Source organism: Oryzias melastigma, linkage group LG7 (genome assembly GCF_002922805.2).
Source record: "Oryzias melastigma strain HK-1 linkage group LG7, ASM292280v2, whole genome shotgun sequence".
Lineage (NCBI taxonomy): Eukaryota > Metazoa > Chordata > Actinopteri > Beloniformes > Adrianichthyidae > Oryzias > Oryzias melastigma.
The window spans coordinates 20144801-20161968 of record NC_050518.1 but is presented as its reverse complement, the minus strand read 5'-3'; the positions used below and the strand labels follow the sequence as shown (position 1 = coordinate 20161968).

At 43.9% G+C, this 17168-nt stretch overlaps 2 protein-coding genes across 4 annotated transcripts; one reads left to right on the top strand and one right to left on the bottom strand.

Moving 5' to 3' along the window:
- Positions 1 to 1282: 1282 nt before the first annotated feature.
- Positions 1283 to 7896, bottom strand: nol9 (nucleolar protein 9). Its single transcript, XM_024293590.2, has 13 exons — positions 7752 to 7896; positions 6989 to 7508; positions 6710 to 6920; positions 6512 to 6642; positions 5348 to 5483; positions 5065 to 5161; positions 4561 to 4658; positions 3412 to 3579; positions 3082 to 3334; positions 2896 to 3010; positions 2650 to 2824; positions 1709 to 1842; positions 1283 to 1635 (listed from the first exon to the last, which is right to left on the bottom strand). Exons 2-13 carry the CDS (start codon positions 7451 to 7453, stop codon positions 1516 to 1518), a joined length of 2103 nt encoding a protein of 700 aa, XP_024149358.1. The 5' UTR covers positions 7454 to 7508; positions 7752 to 7896; the 3' UTR covers positions 1283 to 1515.
- zbtb48 (zinc finger and BTB domain containing 48) lies at positions 7863 to 17168 on the top strand. 3 transcript variants are annotated; one of them, XM_024293593.2, is made up of 11 exons: positions 7863 to 7982; positions 9923 to 10574; positions 10640 to 10905; positions 13507 to 13612; positions 13684 to 13776; positions 13851 to 13937; positions 14281 to 14435; positions 14528 to 14664; positions 15732 to 15896; positions 15984 to 16072; positions 16562 to 17168. In XM_024293593.2, the coding sequence occupies exons 2-11, from the start codon at positions 9936 to 9938 to the stop codon at positions 16778 to 16780; spliced, it is 1956 nt and encodes a 651-aa protein (XP_024149361.1). In that variant the 5' UTR covers positions 7863 to 7982; positions 9923 to 9935; the 3' UTR covers positions 16781 to 17168. The 3 variants fall into 3 exon arrangements, with proteins under 3 accessions (XP_024149361.1, XP_024149359.1, XP_024149362.1); XM_024293591.2 differs by lacking the exon at positions 7863 to 7982 and adding an exon at positions 8394 to 8739; XM_024293594.2 differs by lacking the exons at positions 7863 to 7982; positions 13684 to 13776 and adding an exon at positions 8394 to 8739.

Sequence of the window (17168 nt, the reverse complement as noted above, 5' to 3'; positions counted from 1 at the left end):
TGAGAACAAAAGATACAAATTTGAAAATAAAAACATCAAAATGTTCAGTTTAAAAATAGATTTATTTATTTTCTATTTAATTTAAAGCACGATTTTGTCCAGATTTTTATATTTTTCTTGGTGGACTACCCAAACACTCCACACGTCTGTTCCAGGGCTGTCCTGTATGGAGTGTTTTAGGAGTTAGGGATTAGGGCCGGAGTTTGGACATCTCACTTTTGCCCAATAGTAGCTGGGATAGGCTCCAGCAACCCCATGACTCCAAAAGGTGTCCAGCGAGTTCTGAAGATGGACACAAGTTCATTTGTTAAGATTTAAACACATTTAGGTGAAGTTGGCAGAGAAACTATCAAACATAAGAACTCGTTCCACATATTAAAACAAACATGTTTACCCTTCAGCACCGGAGTCCAACAGCCAATCAGCTTTCAGTGAGCCCACATTTTGGTTTCGGCAGGTTTTCCTGTTTACCCTTTGAGGTTACATAGTTAGGTAGTAGTGTGATCGAATATGTGGAACGAATTAAACTCAAAGAAAAGTGGACTTTTGATTGGGGTAAATTAATGTGACAAATTAGGAAAAATGTTCAAAAGAAAATTGTTAATGTTCCACATATTCTCTGATCATTAATGAAACTTTGATCTAAATGTGCGCCTTTCAAATGTTGTCATAAAGAAATCATCGTTTTGGTGGAAGCAGATAATTATATTTTTCTATCATTATTAGAAAAAACGATCTGTATAGTAATTAAATACTCATCTAAGACAACTGAATGAACATAACTTAGTGAAAACACTAAAAGCTTCAATTTTAGTTTATAACCGATTGAATCTTCATTTCACTAAATTGCAGATTTCCGTGTTTCTCCTCTTGAATCCACACATCTGTCACCGTGTCTCTCCACAGCTCCTCCACTTTGACTTGCATGAGGTCTCTGGAGGGAACATCTGACCCAATAAAGCCTCAACAATGGCTCAGCCAAAGCCCATCGGAGCTGTTTGTCTGCTGCCGCCTCCATAAAGCAGCAGAACAAAGAGAGGCGGGCGTTCAAACAAGCCTCTTAAATTAGCAATTCTGCGCTGAGAGCGGCTCTTGTCGTGGGGGGGGTCACTCACATCCAGCTCGGTTTGTCTCTGAAACCGTCCTGGTTGTGAAGTGGATTTGATTCCAGCTGTTCTGTAGAACCACAGTGTTGGGGTTTGCTGCCCCCTGCAGGGGAGACATGGAAATGCACAGTGTAATTCAATGGAGCTCGGAAATTAAAATAAATTTTAAAATAGCAGGAATTTTAACAAAAGCTTTTATTATGTGGCAGGTTGGCAGTTTGGGAATGTAACCAACAAACACTGAGGATTTTGAGCTCCAGTCCGTCACGTTCCAATACTGTCCATGTCAGATCTCCACGTGAGACCCAGAAGCGGCGCTTCCTCCAAACTCCACCCCATGTTTGTCCTGGTTTTGGAGAAACGCTGCGGTTTAAAACAAACGTGCGATACGGCGTCCGGGGGGGAGCCGTCACTGCATCCCGGCGTGACTCGGCCTCATCAGACCCTTGAACACTCGCAGCTTCCCGGCGCCGGTGAGGTCGAAGCTGTAGTCGGTGGTGACGTAGGGCGTCTCGCCGTCCGAGTCGGCCTGAAACACACGGATATCCATCAAAGAGACGCCACACAGGGGGGAGGGGGGTGTGGGAGGGGTGTCAGCTGACCTGTGTGGTGAGGATGCACGAAGGCAAGGAGACGGCCCCCAAGAGGAGGCAGTTGACTTTCCGGAGGACGGAGGGGTCGACGGGAGACAGCACAAAGTACAGACCCCGCCCCATGTCGACGCCCCGCAGAACACCTGGATGACATCATCACACAGCTGGTTAACCAGGTGACTTGGCTGTCAGAGCATGCAGGACTAAAGCATTCTGACCGACAGGGGAAAGGGGGAGGGGCTAAAGACCTGTTTGGTAAAAAAAAAAACTAAAAATAAAATTTCCAAAAATGCAAAATAAAAATCAAGAAGAGAAGGAAAAAAATAAAAAGGAAAGAAAAAATTACCCCACCCCAAAAATAAATAAATAAATGGTAAAACATTAAATCCATCCATCTTCTAAACCACTTTGTCCCTTTCAGGGTCGCAGGGTTGCTGGAGCCTAACTCGGTCAATTCAGGGCAAATTTAAAGAAAAGAAAATATTTTTTTTCTTTTTTTAAACATGCTTTAGCTGAAACTGACTACAAATACACAATTTTTCTAAAGTAAGTTAAAAAACAATAAACTTAAAAAATAAGTTCAATATGAATGATTAAGATTAAATTATATGATTAAAAAAATATCAAAATAAACTTAACAGTAAAATTAAAAAATAGTTTCCAAAACCCTTAAAGCTGAAACTAAATACAAATAAACATATTTCTTAAATAAATTAAAATACAAAAAAACACAATTTAAAAAAAAATCCAATATTTTTGAGCTGAAATAAAAGAAACATTTAATTAAAAAAAAATACAAAAAAACCCAGTAAAATAAAAAAAATTCTAACATGCTTAAACTGAATGATGTGCTGCCATCTAGAGGACAGTTCTGTCATCAACAGTCTTTCTGAGCTCAATAAAACACAGCAGTGATCCAAGTAAAGATAAAAAGACCGTCAGTAGCGTACCGAAGCCCACACAGGGGCAGACGGGGGCCTGCGGCAGCAGAACCGGACCTCCTTTACTGGTGACCTTCTCCGTCAGGCAGCACAGCGCCACCAGGCTGGCGTTGAAGGCGTGGAACACGTGGGAGGGCGCCACCTCGCTGTGGATCACGCCCAGCGCCACCACGGTGTGAGGGACCTGAGAGATCACTGGATCTTTAGGGATCTTTGCTGCATTTCCGGGTCATGTGGGCGGGGCGCCGTGCGTACCTGGTAGGGGGTCAGGCTGTGCAGCGGGCGCACCGGGCCGGGCTCAGACGACTGCAGCTGGCTCAGGTAGGCCATCAGCGACAGCTCCCGCTGCTCGTTGGAGCGCTGGTGCTTCCTGTCAAAACAAGGTCGAGGACGTGAACGTCTCGCTCAGACTCGGGGGGCGTGGCTCTGGTCAGCACTTACGCCGTCCCCTGGCGGGCAACGCCTTTAAAGTCCGCCTGCACGGCGAGGTGGGAGTAGTTCTTGGGCGGGCTGAGACTCTCCGTGAACTCGTCCATGGCGGTCTGAGCGGGCGGGTGCGTCTGACAGCCGTGCGCCGTCCTCAGGAACTCCGGCGTGAGGGGGGGGCACTGGTTGGTGCCGCCGTGGCTGAGCTGGATGACGTGTGAGACCGGCAGGAAGCGGATCAGGTCCACCAGGAGCTGGAGTCCAAACCCTGAGGAGACAGCGGGCCAACAGGTTTGAGCTTCGACCGGCGGTTCTCAACCGAACCGTCGGCGGAGCAGAGCCGACCTTTGACCCAGCCCATGGTGTTGATGATGAACGGCGTCTCTCTGCTTTTGGGGCGTCGGCGCCACAACGACTTCAAGGATTCCAGGTAACGGGACAAGTCGGGTTCACATGACAGATCGCCGTAGTAGATCATGTGTTCTGGAGTGTTCTGGTGTGTGAACGGAGGACCTGAAACCAACACAACCGATTAACACGACGACAATCACACAAAAACAACAACAGAAACACAAAACTCAACTCACTAATTTATTACTTATTATAATTGTTAGCACTTATCCCAACGCCAAAGAGCCACAAAGGCTCCGGAGCTGCAGGTTGCAGACCCCTCCTATAAGGGGACTTTAAATAAGCAAGAAAAAAAAACAATCACCTAACCGCTAAGAAATATGGTCGTAACAAGAATTCTTGTTCTACATGTTTTCTTAAACTAAGATGATTTTTATGGGGTCAAATTAGGATCAGCTTGAAGTGACTGAAAAGCAAGATTCAACATTTAAAAGAATTTTTAAACTTAAAAATATATAATGAAAACTTGAAAGAAACATGTCACGGTGGCCAATGAGCTGAAAGCCCCGCCCCCATGTTAAATTCGGATCAGGTCAGCAGCGGAAAGTTGAAAATTCTGAATTGAAGCTGAAAACAGGAAACTGAAGGAAAAGAAGGAGAAACGACAAAAAAAAAAAAGTTAAAAGTACAAATAAACATTGTTTTTTTCTTACTGAAAACAGTCTTAGTTTTCTTTTTAAGTTCAAGTTTCAAATTTACTTTTTTTTCTTCAAGTTTTCAATATTATTTTTTCAAATTTTCTATATGTGTATCAAGTTTAAAACTGCTTTGATTTTTTTTTCTTTTTTTTCAAATTTACAATGCCTGTTTTTGAAATGTTCAATCTGTTTTTCATTCACTTTAATTTGACCCCATAGACTTTTACTTTTGAAAAACCCTCTTTATAAGATTTTTTTTCTTGCAAAACAGAAAATAAAACAAACTTTTACGTTGTACAATGGACAAACCCCAAAACTTGCATGAACACAAAAGTATTGAACTTGGATGCACATTTACAATGACTTTTCATAGGCTTGAACAAGCGTTCGCATCCTGCGAGTGTAACTTTAGGGTTCAGGTTTTGCAGCGTGCGATGAAACGTACCCAGAAGTGGTTCTCTGACGGTCAGCAACGACAAACAACCAGCAGGAGTGAACTCCGTCTGACCCAGGTCTCCTTCCAGGTAATCCACGCTGGAAGTACTAAAGAAACACAAAAAGTGACATTTTTTTTCTTTCTTTGTCTTTCAAAGTCAAGAGATTTGTGATCATATTGATGGTTCTGGGATAAAATCTTGAGAAACTTTTATTCTTTTTAACCCTTTAACACCAGTGACGCTTAAACGCAACATTTTTTTTACATACTGTTGCTTTTCAGCTATAAAACGATCAACGTCATTCCAGTAGATTTTGAAGCAGAAAAGCGGCGTGAGCCGCTTTTCTGCTTCAAAATCTACTGGAATGACGTTGATCCTGTTAACGGTTGAAAAGTTACAGTAAATCAAAGAACATAAACACTGGAGCTCTTTAGTAACTTTAATTAATTTCTTACTTTTACGTATTGTATGTCCTTAATGCCATGAAAGAAATGATGAAAACAGGAACTTACTGGTTGAGTAAAGTGTTGATGAGGATGCGGATAAACGTGGACTTTCCCACGTTCTTGGTTCCACACACGAGGATAACCGCACATCCGTCCATGTCTCCTACAAACAACCAAACAAAAGTAGTGTTCAATCGTCTGCTTTAAATCATTTTAAGCTTCAGACCCTTTTATTAGGCTAAAACCGACAATATGCAGATGACGTGTTGTTTTATTGTGGTAAATGTCGGAGATACTTCCAAAAATGTGAGCTAGATCTCGTCAATTGGAGGTGCGTTCGGAGGCTCACCTCTGCACGCGCTGACCGCGATGTTCAAAGCGTCTCTGTAGCTCCGGGACATTTTCAGGCCCTCGATGGCGCTGGTCAGAGGAATCACCCCCAACCCGTTGAGCGGAGTGTCCAGAACAGCAGACAAGAGTTCACTCTAGAGACACCGCAACAAAACGGACATCAAAAACCAACTGTTCTTTCATCCATCCCAATGTACGCTAGCTAAATGTCTGTACATTTGCTCCTATCGACTGTATATGAGAACTGGACTGAGCGAGTGTGATGTCATTTGTAAAAAAGGAGCTTACTTCCTGCTTCAATCAATTATTGAAGCCAATTAAGTCTCCAATTTTTTTGTGATATGGGCATCACCATGTTGGAGCCAGACGATGTCAGTAAGCAGCAATTGGTCTGAATCGATCTGAGGCATTGTTTCTATGGCAACCACTTTAGCCAATCAGGAATGAGGTTGTTGGAACACAACGGTTTGGTATTTTTACCATGTTCATGTGGCTTTTTTCTAATGATGGGGGACAAATATAAAGAAAAATAAGCTTAAAATTACATGTCTGATCCTTTCTTTTTACCAATCATTGTGAATCAGGAGCAGATGAAAAAATTGCAGTCAAAAGCAGTTTGTGGACAAACAGATCTGTGTACGTCTTTGTTTTCCAGGAATCTGGATCAAAACTGTATGGCTGGATGGCTGTAGTGATGCTCGCCGTTTTTGTTGCACCGTTTGTGCTAGGTTAGGGGCATGAGTGGCTGCAGCAGGGCTTGAAAACAAGGGAAGTGGGGGCGGAGTTGAGTTGTGTCAACAGTCCCGCCCACAACTCAGGAATGAATTTGTAATAAACTCCCGCCGCTCTGAAGAAACGTTTTCCAAGAAAGCGGCGCAATTAGTTTCAAAATTTTGGCTAAAAATGCCAGGACACTTTTACAATAGATCAAAATATGATTGCAAAAATACGACAGAGTGGATTAAGGAAATATGTATGATGATGAGTAAACTGTAATCTGGAAAAAGGTGAGAGGGAATTCTAAGATTTCCAAAGCTTCTCTGATAAAAGCTGCAAAAAATGTGGTGAAGCCAGTTCAAGAAATGAATGGAGCCTGCGCTCTGTCTGTACAGAGATCATGTATGGAACACCTTCGGGTGAGACACACCGTCACCACACTCACCGCTGGGGGGCTGAACAGCTCACTCAGATGAGTGAAGCTGGACAGGAAGCGGGTCAGCGGCGTCTCCATGGGTTCAACCAGGATGACCGAGGACGCCAGCGTTATCTTCTTTAGTAGCCTCTTCCGTGATGCTGCAGACAAGATCACTTTTGACACATTTTGTTGTTTGATCTTTAACACTTTCCTCCAGTTCCATACCTGGTGGGAGGTACTTCTGGAGAATCTGGGACGCCTCTGCTCGGTCATTTCGGTGGAAGTGCGAGGTTTCCAGAGCTCTGACGGTGAGGGGACAGTGGGACGCCGGGGAGTAGAGGGGGTACGACTTCTGACCCTCTTCGATGGTGAACCCCATCACTTCCACGCGGCCATAAAGACAAGTCAAGAAGCACTTTCCTCTGAAACAAAGGGTCTACAAAGAACAATAATGTAAATCACAACAACTTTTTGAAGGGAATCCTGTCGGGATGCTAAACCTACTTCATCTTTTTGCATGACCAGCACGGCGTGGTTGTGTCGATCACCTCTCTGTGCACTATTATGGAGAGCCTCTCCTTCCAGTCTACCAAACTTGATATCCCACGAGTCTGCTGAGGTCTGCGGTCCGTTTCTGTGAATCATCTGGGAATACTCCTTCAAGTCCTGCAGGTCCTCACCCTCAGTATCCAAAGGGAACATCAAGCTTCCATTAGTCTGAGGGTTTGGTTTACTAACTCCAGACTCTGAGGGTTTGATCTTGTGGTCAGAGACAGTTTTTGCTTTGTTTTTCAGCCTCTTCACAGACGGCTTTTTCTTGGCAGAGACCTGCTGCTCCTTTATCACCCTGACCAAGACGGTGCTGGAGTCCAGATCAGAGGTCTTGATGGAGGGTCTGCATCTTTTGCTCCTCACGTCTTTCCACTTCTGAGATTTCCCTTTGACCTGCACGTGTTTGTTCACCTTCATGATGCCCTGATCAACGAACGATGCAGACGGGAGGGGGAAAAAAAGGACGGGAAGTCTGAAAACAAAGAGGCGACATGACATGGGTCTGAATGACTACGAACTAGACTTATTTAGGAAAAAAACTCAAAATATAAACAAAATCTAATTTTGTTTGTCATAAAACATCTATTTATAACACCAGTAAGGGCTAAACTACATTGAAACGACAGCGGTATACGGCTAGCGTCCCAAAACATGTTTTTCTTGTGTTAGCATTAGCTGCTAGCTAACGCATTTCAGGCTGATGAAAACTGCTCACCCCAAGTTTAAGATAAAAACCGATGCGGAGCTTTAATGCGCTCCTTCTGCTGCTGCATCCGACAGGTTGGGAAAATAATTGAAATGAAAGAAGCGGCTCATTAGTGAAAGAAATGCGACTAGCATGCTAGCATGCGCGTGGGAACCAACGAGCTCTTCGTGGGTTGGATCAATCGAACGGAAGCCGGGATGTGATTGGCTGTCACGTTGTTAGGCGACGAAAATCCACCATGTAATAATTTTCTCCCTCTTTCTTTAAAATTATTTTAATACGATGAATTCTGACTAAAAACACTAGAAAATAGAGCAAAAAGCTGTGTTTTTTAATTGATTACAGTATACTGCGTAAGCGTTCGTATCTGCCAATTCATAGTTTCCAAAATTTGCTCAACCTCTTCCACTAATGAAAATACTTATCAGTTTTTATTTAGTTTCACTTTAAATATTTTTAAAATGAAAGAAGAATGCATAAAAAGTGTATCCGCGGCTGGTTTTTCGGGTCCATTCAGAAGTTTAAAAAAATGGCCAACAAAAACTATCCAGGAGAGTGCTCGTGTTTTTTTTAAAACGTGACACGTCTGATTTCATAGAAACCATAATTAAAAAAACAAACCAAAAACAATTGAATCAACAAAATGTTACTCAAAATTTAAATATTCATATTTTTTATTGTGATAGTCAAACGATATCTTTCGAAAAGTGAAGTTTATTTCGGGACTACCAAAACCTTTCCCGGAGTTACATATGAGTAGCGTCACATCCTCTTCCTTCTGCTGCTTCTGGGGCCTGCAAAAATCGAAAACAATACGGACGGTGCTTCATTTTTGTGTTTTAAATTGATATGTGCTTGGCAGCTTGACTGGACGCGGTTTGTCTGAGGGTTCTGGTTAAATAGTTGTCCTGCAGACCCTCCGATGAGGTGCAGCGTTCCGGGTGCGGCAGCCTTAGGGAGCGTCTTTAAAGGTCTTTGCACGGAAAAAAACGTGAAGGTGCGTAGTTGGGGAGCTGCGGAAAATCTTTCAAAAATGTGTCGGCAGCTAACCGTTCACTGCTGAAAATCTCTTGATTAGCTATTGCTATCTGTAGTTATTTCAATATATATTAACTTTAATCAAGTAAAATAAACAATTTAAAACATTTTCTCTACAGAAAGCTCGCAATTTCAATGTGGCAAACAATGTAAATTTATAATTTTATTATTTTAAAAATGTTATTTTTTCCTTAAAGGGAGTAGTTACATTATAGTAGAGAATTATGTAATAAAAATACAAAATTAATAATAATAGCAATTATAATCTTGAATTTAAATTCAACTTTATTTATAATGCTTCTTTTTTTGCAAAAAGTGAGCTGCACGTGTCTTGATAATAGATCTGACTATAAAAAAATAAAAATAAAATAAACAAAAGCCCAACTGGACCCTTTTTATTGGTTTAAAAAAAATGTAAAACCCTACAAAAGTGTATTTAAAACTGATTAAAGTCACTTCATTTTCAGGACTACTTTTCTTAATTTGGTGAAATAAACTCAAGCACAAAGCTAGACAGCTGTTGGAAGAGTTGAGCATTGTGACTGTTTTAAGTTAAAGTAATTGCAAATTAAGTCAACAGAACTTCCTGTTTGAACATATTTTGCTTTAGAAAACAAGAATGCCAAAAAATCTGAGTTGAATTCATCAACTAAGTACATTCGATTTAGATCAGACAAATTTTCCAGTAAATATATAATAATTTGATCAAATTTGAAGTATTTATTCTCATTAATTAAGCTTTAAAAAACTAAAAAAAAAAACAAATTCAAATAATAAAAAAATGTATTTTTTGGACCAAAACTCAAAATTATAATTTCTACCATCACTCAAAAAACAAATAAACAAAAATGGAAATTCTCTGCAAAGTTGATGAGTTAGCTTTTGTCTGAGTAAAAATACTAAAGTGAGGCATTGCATCATCACAAATTAAATAGAAATGAGTTGGTTAGAAACATCAAATCCATCAACAAAATATTAAAAAACAGCACTTTTAGAAGAATAACGTGATTTCAAAGTGCAGAACAAAGTTCCCTTTTAAAAGTTTTTGTAAAAAATACTATAATACCTTTTTTTAATTTAAGCAAAAATGATATTTTATATGACATAAGTACATTAAGACATGTTCTTTTGTGTGGTTGCAGTGCGACTGGACAAATGCCTGCTGCAGAGAACACTCACGCCAGGCGCGTCCTGTCCTCTCTCAACCAGCAGAGGGCGACGGGGAGGTTTTGCGATGCCGTGCTGAATCTGGGAGAAGGGGAGCTGTACTTGGCCCACCACAGCATCCTGGCCTGCTTTAGCGAGCTCTTCAAGCCCTGCGACAACCCCTCTTCCCTGTCCATCGAGGTGTCCCTCAACGGCTGCCCCGGGGACGGGCTGCAGCTGCTCCTCAACTTCATCTACACGGGACACCTGAAGCTGGACCATGACAACCTGGAGAGGGTGCAGCAGGCGGCCTCCAGCCTATGCGTGCCTGAAGTTCTCGCGCTCTGCCGACAGTTCAGGGAAAGCTCGGTGGAGCTTGTAAAGCGAAGGCGAGGCCGACCAAGAAAGAGTGCGCCGGAAACATCACGGGCATTGAAGGAGGAGGAACTGCTGCCTTCAGCTTCAGAGGATGTGTCCAGCTTGGATTTTGCCACAGGAACTCATGCCACCACAACCCGTTCGGGTCGAGTGGTTAAAGGGCCCAAGCGACTGGTGTCGGATGGGAGCCCCGACTCTGAGCACATGATGGTCACTGCTGTGGATGAGGAGGCTGCAGACGACCTACATCCAGCAACCGCTGAAACTCAGGTAGAAGAGAAAACTATCACACAGTTTAGAAAATATCTTCATTTTATTCTCTATCGTTTTCACAGGAGGAGGTGCTGCAGCTCGACGTGCACAGGAGCAGTGAAGACGAAGAAGATGCAGAGGACTTTGAATGTGTCGACATAGACACCGATGAAGAGTACATACCTGTCAGTGACCCCACTCCATCCACCCAACCTGTGGCGAAGAATCCCAAAGTGGAGAGCAAAGCGAGTGTTGACGCCGTGGAGGACGATTCCAGAACAGACTCCGTGTCATGTGACACGTGCCACAAATCCTTCAAGAGCAAATACTACCTGAAAGTCCACAACAGGTATCGGGTCAGCTCCCAGCCAGCAAGGCCAAGTGGGCCCATATGGTTTAAAAGTGGGCAGAAAATGTGGCCCCACCTGTGTTTGCCCACATTGGCGTAAGTGGAAACTCCGCGGGTTGGCTTGCTAAGCTAGCCTGCCTGCTGGTCGATGGCGTAGAATGCTAGTCATCTACGCTGTATCGAGTTTTGCTATATCGTGCTAGCAAGCTCCACTGTATTGAGCTAGCAAGCTTCGGTGTAGCGGGTTAGCAAGCTCCACTGTATCAAGCTACATGCTCTGCTGTAGAGAGCTAGAGAGCTCTGCTTTAACGAGCTAGCGAGCTCTGCCGTAGCGAGCTAATGCCCTACACTCTGCTTTGATGAACTCCACTGTTTCGAGATAAAGCACTTCACTGTAGCAAGCTAGCAACCTCCAATGTAGCGAGCTGACGAGCCCGCTGTAGCAAGCTAGCAACCTCCACTGTAGTGAGCTAACGAGCTGCTGTAACAAGCTAGCGCACTTCACTGTAGCGAGCTGACAAGCCAGCTGTAGCAATCTAGCGCGCTTCACTGTAGCAAGGTGATGAGCCCACTGTAGGAAGCTAGCATGCTTCACTGTAGCGAGCTGATGAGCCCGCTGTAGCAAGCTAGCGCGTTTCACTGTAGCGAGCTGACAAGCCCGCTGTAGCAAGCTAGCGTGCTCCACTGTATCAAGCTAGCAACCTCCACTGTAACGAGCTGACGAGCCCGCTGTAGCAAGCTCTGCTGTTGTAAGCTGACGAGCCCGCTGTAGCAAGCTCTGCTGTTGTGAGCTGACAAGCCCGCTGTAACAAGCTAGCGCGCTTCACTGTAGCGAGCTTACGAGCCCACTGTATCAAGCTAGCACGCTTCACTGTAGCGAGCTGACAAGCCCGCTGTAGCAAGCTAGCGTGCTCCACTGTATCAAGCTAGAAACCTCCACTGTAACGAGCTGACGAGCCCGCTGTAGCAAGCTCTGCTGTTGTGAGCTGACGAGCCCGCTGTAGCAAGCTAGCGTGCTCCACTGTATCAAGCTAGCAACCTCCACTGTAACGAGCTGACGAGCCCGCTGTAGCAAGCTCTGCTGTTGTGAGCTGACGAGACCGCTGTAGCAAGCTCTGCTGTTGTGAGCTGACGAGCCCGCTGTAGCAAGCTCTGCTGTTGTGAGCTGACGAGCCCGCTGTAGCAAGCTCTGCTGTTGTGAGCTGACAAGCCCGCTGTAACAAGCTAGCGCGCTTCACTGTAGCGAGCTTACGAGCCCACTGTATCAAGCTAGCATGCTTCACTGTAGCGAGGTGACGAGCCCGCTGTAGCAAGCTAGCATGCCTCACTCTAGCAAAGTGACAAGCCTGCTGTAGCAAGCTAGCATGCTTCACTGTAGCGAGCTGACGAGCCCGCTGTAGCAAGCTAGCGCACTTCACTGTAGCGAGCTGACGAGCCCGCTGTAGCAAGCTAGCGCGCTTCACTGAAGCAAGCTGGTCAGCTCTGCTTTAACGAGCAAGAAAGCTCTACTGTAGTGAGATCTAGCAAGGTGACGAGCCCGCTGTAGCAAGCTAGCATGCCTCACTCTAGCAAGGTGACGAGCCCACTGTAGCAAGCTAGCATGCTTCACTGTAGCGAGCTGACAAGCCCGCTGTAACAAGCTAGCGCACTTCACTGTAGCGAGCTGACGAGCCCGCTGTAGCAAGCTAGCATGCTTCACTGTAGCGAGTTTACGAGCCCACTGTACCAAGCTAGCACGCTTCACTGTAGCGAGCTGACGAGCCCGCTTTAGCAAGCTAGCACGCTTCACTCTAGCAAGGTGACGAGCCGCTGTAGCAAGCTAGGATGCTTCACTGTAGCGAGCTGACGAGCCCGCTGTAGCAAGCTAGCGCACTTCACTGTAGCGAGCTGACGAGCCCGCTGTAGCAAGCTAGCATGCTTCACTCTAGCAAGGTGACGAGCCGCTGTAGCAAGCTAGGATGCTTCACTGTAGCGAGCTGACGAGCCCTCTGTAGCAAGCTAGCGCACTTCACTGTAGCGAGCTGACGAGCCCGCTGTAGCAAGCTAGCATGCTTCACTGTAGCGAGCTGACGAGCCCGCTGTAGCAAGCTAGCGCGCTTCACTGTAGCAAGCTGGTCAGCTCTGCTTTAACGAGCAAGAAAGCTCTACTGTAGTGAGCTCCGCTGCAGTAAGCTTGTGAGCTCTGCTTTAATAAACTCCACCGTAGTGAGCTAGCAAGCTTCACTTTGATGAACTCTGCTTTATTGAGCTAGCGAGCTAGCGAGCTTCAGTCTTACGAGGTTGTGAGCTCCGCTGTAGCGACTTCGGCTTTAATGAGCTCTACTTTATCAAGCTAGTGAGTTCTGCTTTAGCGAGCTCCACTCCAACGAGCTAGTGTGCTTCACTGTCCACCGGGCTGCTGGCCAGCGTAGCGAGCCAACCGATTGAATGCCTACTTAAGCCAATGTGGGCAAACAAAGGTGGGGCCACCATAGAAACTGTGGACAAACCCATTCGGACCCACATTTTCAACCCACATGGGGCTACCTGGCGTTGCTGGCTGGACTCTTTGGTTTGGTCGAACAGCACAGAACTGTAACTGATGCCGATGTTCTTCCTCAGGCGCCACACCGGAGAGAAGCCCTTCACTTGCCTGAAATGTGATAAGAAATACTTAAGGAAGGAGAGTCTTTTCCTCCACGAGACCCGTGGCTGTCCCACCGTGCAGGTATGTGAGGAGAAACGCTTGAGCTGCTGATCTGGCCCAGAATCCTCAGGGATGTTGTCCTGTGGTTCTAGAAACACTGCTGTCTGCTGTGCTCCTCCACCTTTGACACTAAGGCTGAGCTAAGCTCACACATGGTTTCCCACACAAGACAAATGCCATATAGGGTATGCTTTACTTCAACAGTCATGACTGCACTTTACATTAATGCAGAATTAAAAAAAATGTGTTTGTGTTTCAGTGTTTGACATGTCAGGAACAGTTCATGTACAAGAATAACCTGAACATGCACATGATGAAGGTCCATGGTCATCCCAAACCTCATGCAGTGAGTACAACAATGCGGACACACTTTGATTTTTTTTTTATTTTTGCATTCAGTCTCTTATAACTTAAGTGTAGTCTCTCGTCTTTGCAGGTTGGAGAACTTGCAGAATCAGCAACTGATAAATACTTTTCTATGTGAATTCGGGTGTAGACCAAACTCTTGCCCTTGGTTTACTTTGCAAGTGAACCCTGGTGTGGTTTACAATTAGGGGTGTAAGAAAATATTGATTCAGTGAAATATTGCGATACTTTACTTGGCGATACTTGTATCGATTTAAAATACGAATACGATGACCCCACTCCTAACGTCAATATACCAAGGGTTAACATTGACTGGTTTCTAGTGTTCACAGTGCCCCAAAACCTTCTTGACCCGGACTGTACTGAAGGTGCACGAAGCGACCAGACATCGAGGCGAAAAGCCTTTTGTGTGCGAGGAGTGCGGCCACCGGGCGTCCAGTCGAAACGGCCTGCAGATGCACATCAAAGCCATTCACAGGTAGTGTCTTCCCGCTTGTTCACAGAAGAGACATTCAGTACATTTCAGGAAAAAGAGGTGATCTAATCACCACCAATGTCCTGCTTCTTAAGAAATGAGCGACCCTTTGTGTGCAACCTGTGCGGCCACGCGTTCTCCCAGAAGAACAACCTCAACATGCATCTACGGATCCACAGCGACGAAAGGCCTTTCCAGTGTCACCTGTGTGGGAAGACCTTCAGGACACAAGGTTTGTAATGTGGAAACAGTTGGAAGGGGTGACTCCATCTCATTTTTAGTGCTAATATCCTAGCAGTAACATTTTTGATTTAAAATTCACAATTAAGAGGATTTCCCACAGTTTTCTCTGTCAAGAGTTCATGAAACCTTTAACAGTCGGTTTCATTGACTATTTTCTCAAATTTCAACATCTCATGCTTAGTCACTCTATTCACTAAACCACCCCCACTGCTGTTCACGGGGAAGCTAGCAGGGAAACGCTAATCTCCAAACATATAGATGGATTAAAAATAGAACTAAAAAAGTTGCATTACCTGCAATAATGCTAATGGGAATGATTTTTGTTGAAAGAAGTCGCTAAAGATGTTGAAGCTTTTTGCTGAAATTGATGACATATTTTACTTTAATCGCTGAAAACACAAAAACTATCTGCAAAATGTTAAATCTGCTAAAAGATTGGAAATGTCATTAAAGAACTATGAAAGAGTGCTGAAGTTGATCTAAATTACTGAAAAATTTGTAGCAAAATTGCTTTAAAATCCCTAATACTTTTCGATTTTGCAAAAGTATTTTGTGTGAAGCTTAAATATTAGCTAAACTTCAAATTAGCCAAAAAAGCTACATTATTGCTTAAATAATTGCTAAACTCCAAATTAGCAAAAAAAGCTACCTTATTGCTTAAATACTAGCTAAAGTACAAATTAGCCAAAAAAAGCTACCTTATCATATAAATACTAACTAAACTCCAAAATACCCCAAATTCCCAAGTAGCCTAGATTAGTCAAAAACGATAGCGTGCTAACATATTAGCCTGCTAAAGTATTATCTAAACTCAAAATTAGCATAAAAAGTTTTTATTAAGCATTCACACAATTAATAGCAAAGCTACTGGATGGTAATTTTTAAAGATTAGTCAGATATTAATCTTAATAATAAATTTGAACTTGTTTTTAAACTCTAGAATGATTGTGTGATGGGAATGTCTTCTTCCTTATTGTCTGGATTTACAGTTGTCATCGCTTTGACTCAGCTACATTTGGTTGACCTTCTGTATTCTCTACTAAAATCCAACTCCAGCCAGCCTGGACAAACACAACCGGACTCACACGGGCGAGCGCCCCTTCACCTGCGACGTGTGCGAGAAGAGCTTCACCGAGAAAGGCGCCCTCCTTCGCCACAAGGCCAGCAAGCACGAGGAGGGCCGCCCCCACTGCTGCCACATCTGTGGGAAAACCTTTAAAGGTTGAAGAGCTGAAAACACGCTGACCCGGTCTTGAATGCGGTGTAACTGCTGGCACAAAAGGACGATATTTTTTTCATTTTTTCCAGCAAAGGAGCAGATGCGCGTCCATCTGCGACGCCACAAAGGGGTCAGGAGCTTTGAATGCATCGATTGTGGCTACAAGTTCACTCGGCAGGTGAGTTCTCACGGGTACAAAATACCACAAAGATTTAGTCATTTTAGGATGTTTTTCTTACCGTTTAATCACATTTTTCAGTAAAAGCTTAATGTTTTGTTTATGTAATTTTAATCAATAGGATTAAAAAAAATAAAATAAAATAATATTAAGACCGTCAGAAATCTTGCTTTGAGTAGGGGCGTGGCTCTCCAACAAGCTCACTTCTGGTTGTCATAGAAACGATGACTCGGACCACTCACTGCTTACTGACGCTGTCTGATTTCAACATGACAAAGTCCGTATTGCAAAAAAAATGGCAACTGAATGGACTAAATGTTGTTGAAGCCATTTTCTATGGATGATGATGTCACACTCTCAGTCCAGTTCTCATGTACAGTCAATGAGGAAAACTTTTTTTTTTTTCCTCAAAACTGTTTTCAACTTTAAGATGTTGTGAAAAAGGCTTCTCCGGCAGAAATCACTCGTCTCTTGTGTCTTCTGCTCCAGGCTCACCTGAGACGCCACACCCTGATTCACAAACGGACAGAGAACTACAACCCACGGCAGAGGAAGCTGAGGAGCATCATCATCCAGGACGACGGAGACGCTGCAAGTCCCAAGGAGGCTCCGAGCGCCGTCGATGCGTCCTCGGAGACGGCTGCCGCCCACGACTCCACAGACCTGGTGTCCGACCTCACCTCCATCCGTATCGTGACGGTGGAGTAGTGGAGGTAAAGCTGGATGAGCTGCAGCAAACTCCAGGCTTTGGATGCCCTGCTTGAAATGAAGAAACATCCAACATTTCCATCATTCTTCACATTGATTTGTACTAAATATTAGAGATATTGATCCTTTCACAATGTTCTCCAGATGGTCTGAGAACTAAAATAAAAACAAGTCTGCTGATGTTTAGACTGAAAGTGTTCAAGGGAACTGCACACTAATGAAAGATGCTGCATGAAATGTAATCAATGTGACTCCAGTCGATGATTAAAGTTCAACATTCTTCATCATCTTGGACTTTCTTTGAACAATAAGTTACTATTTTTGAAGTAGAAAGTTTCAATACTCTACAGCACTAATAGTAACAAATAAAATATTTAAGCAAGAAAAA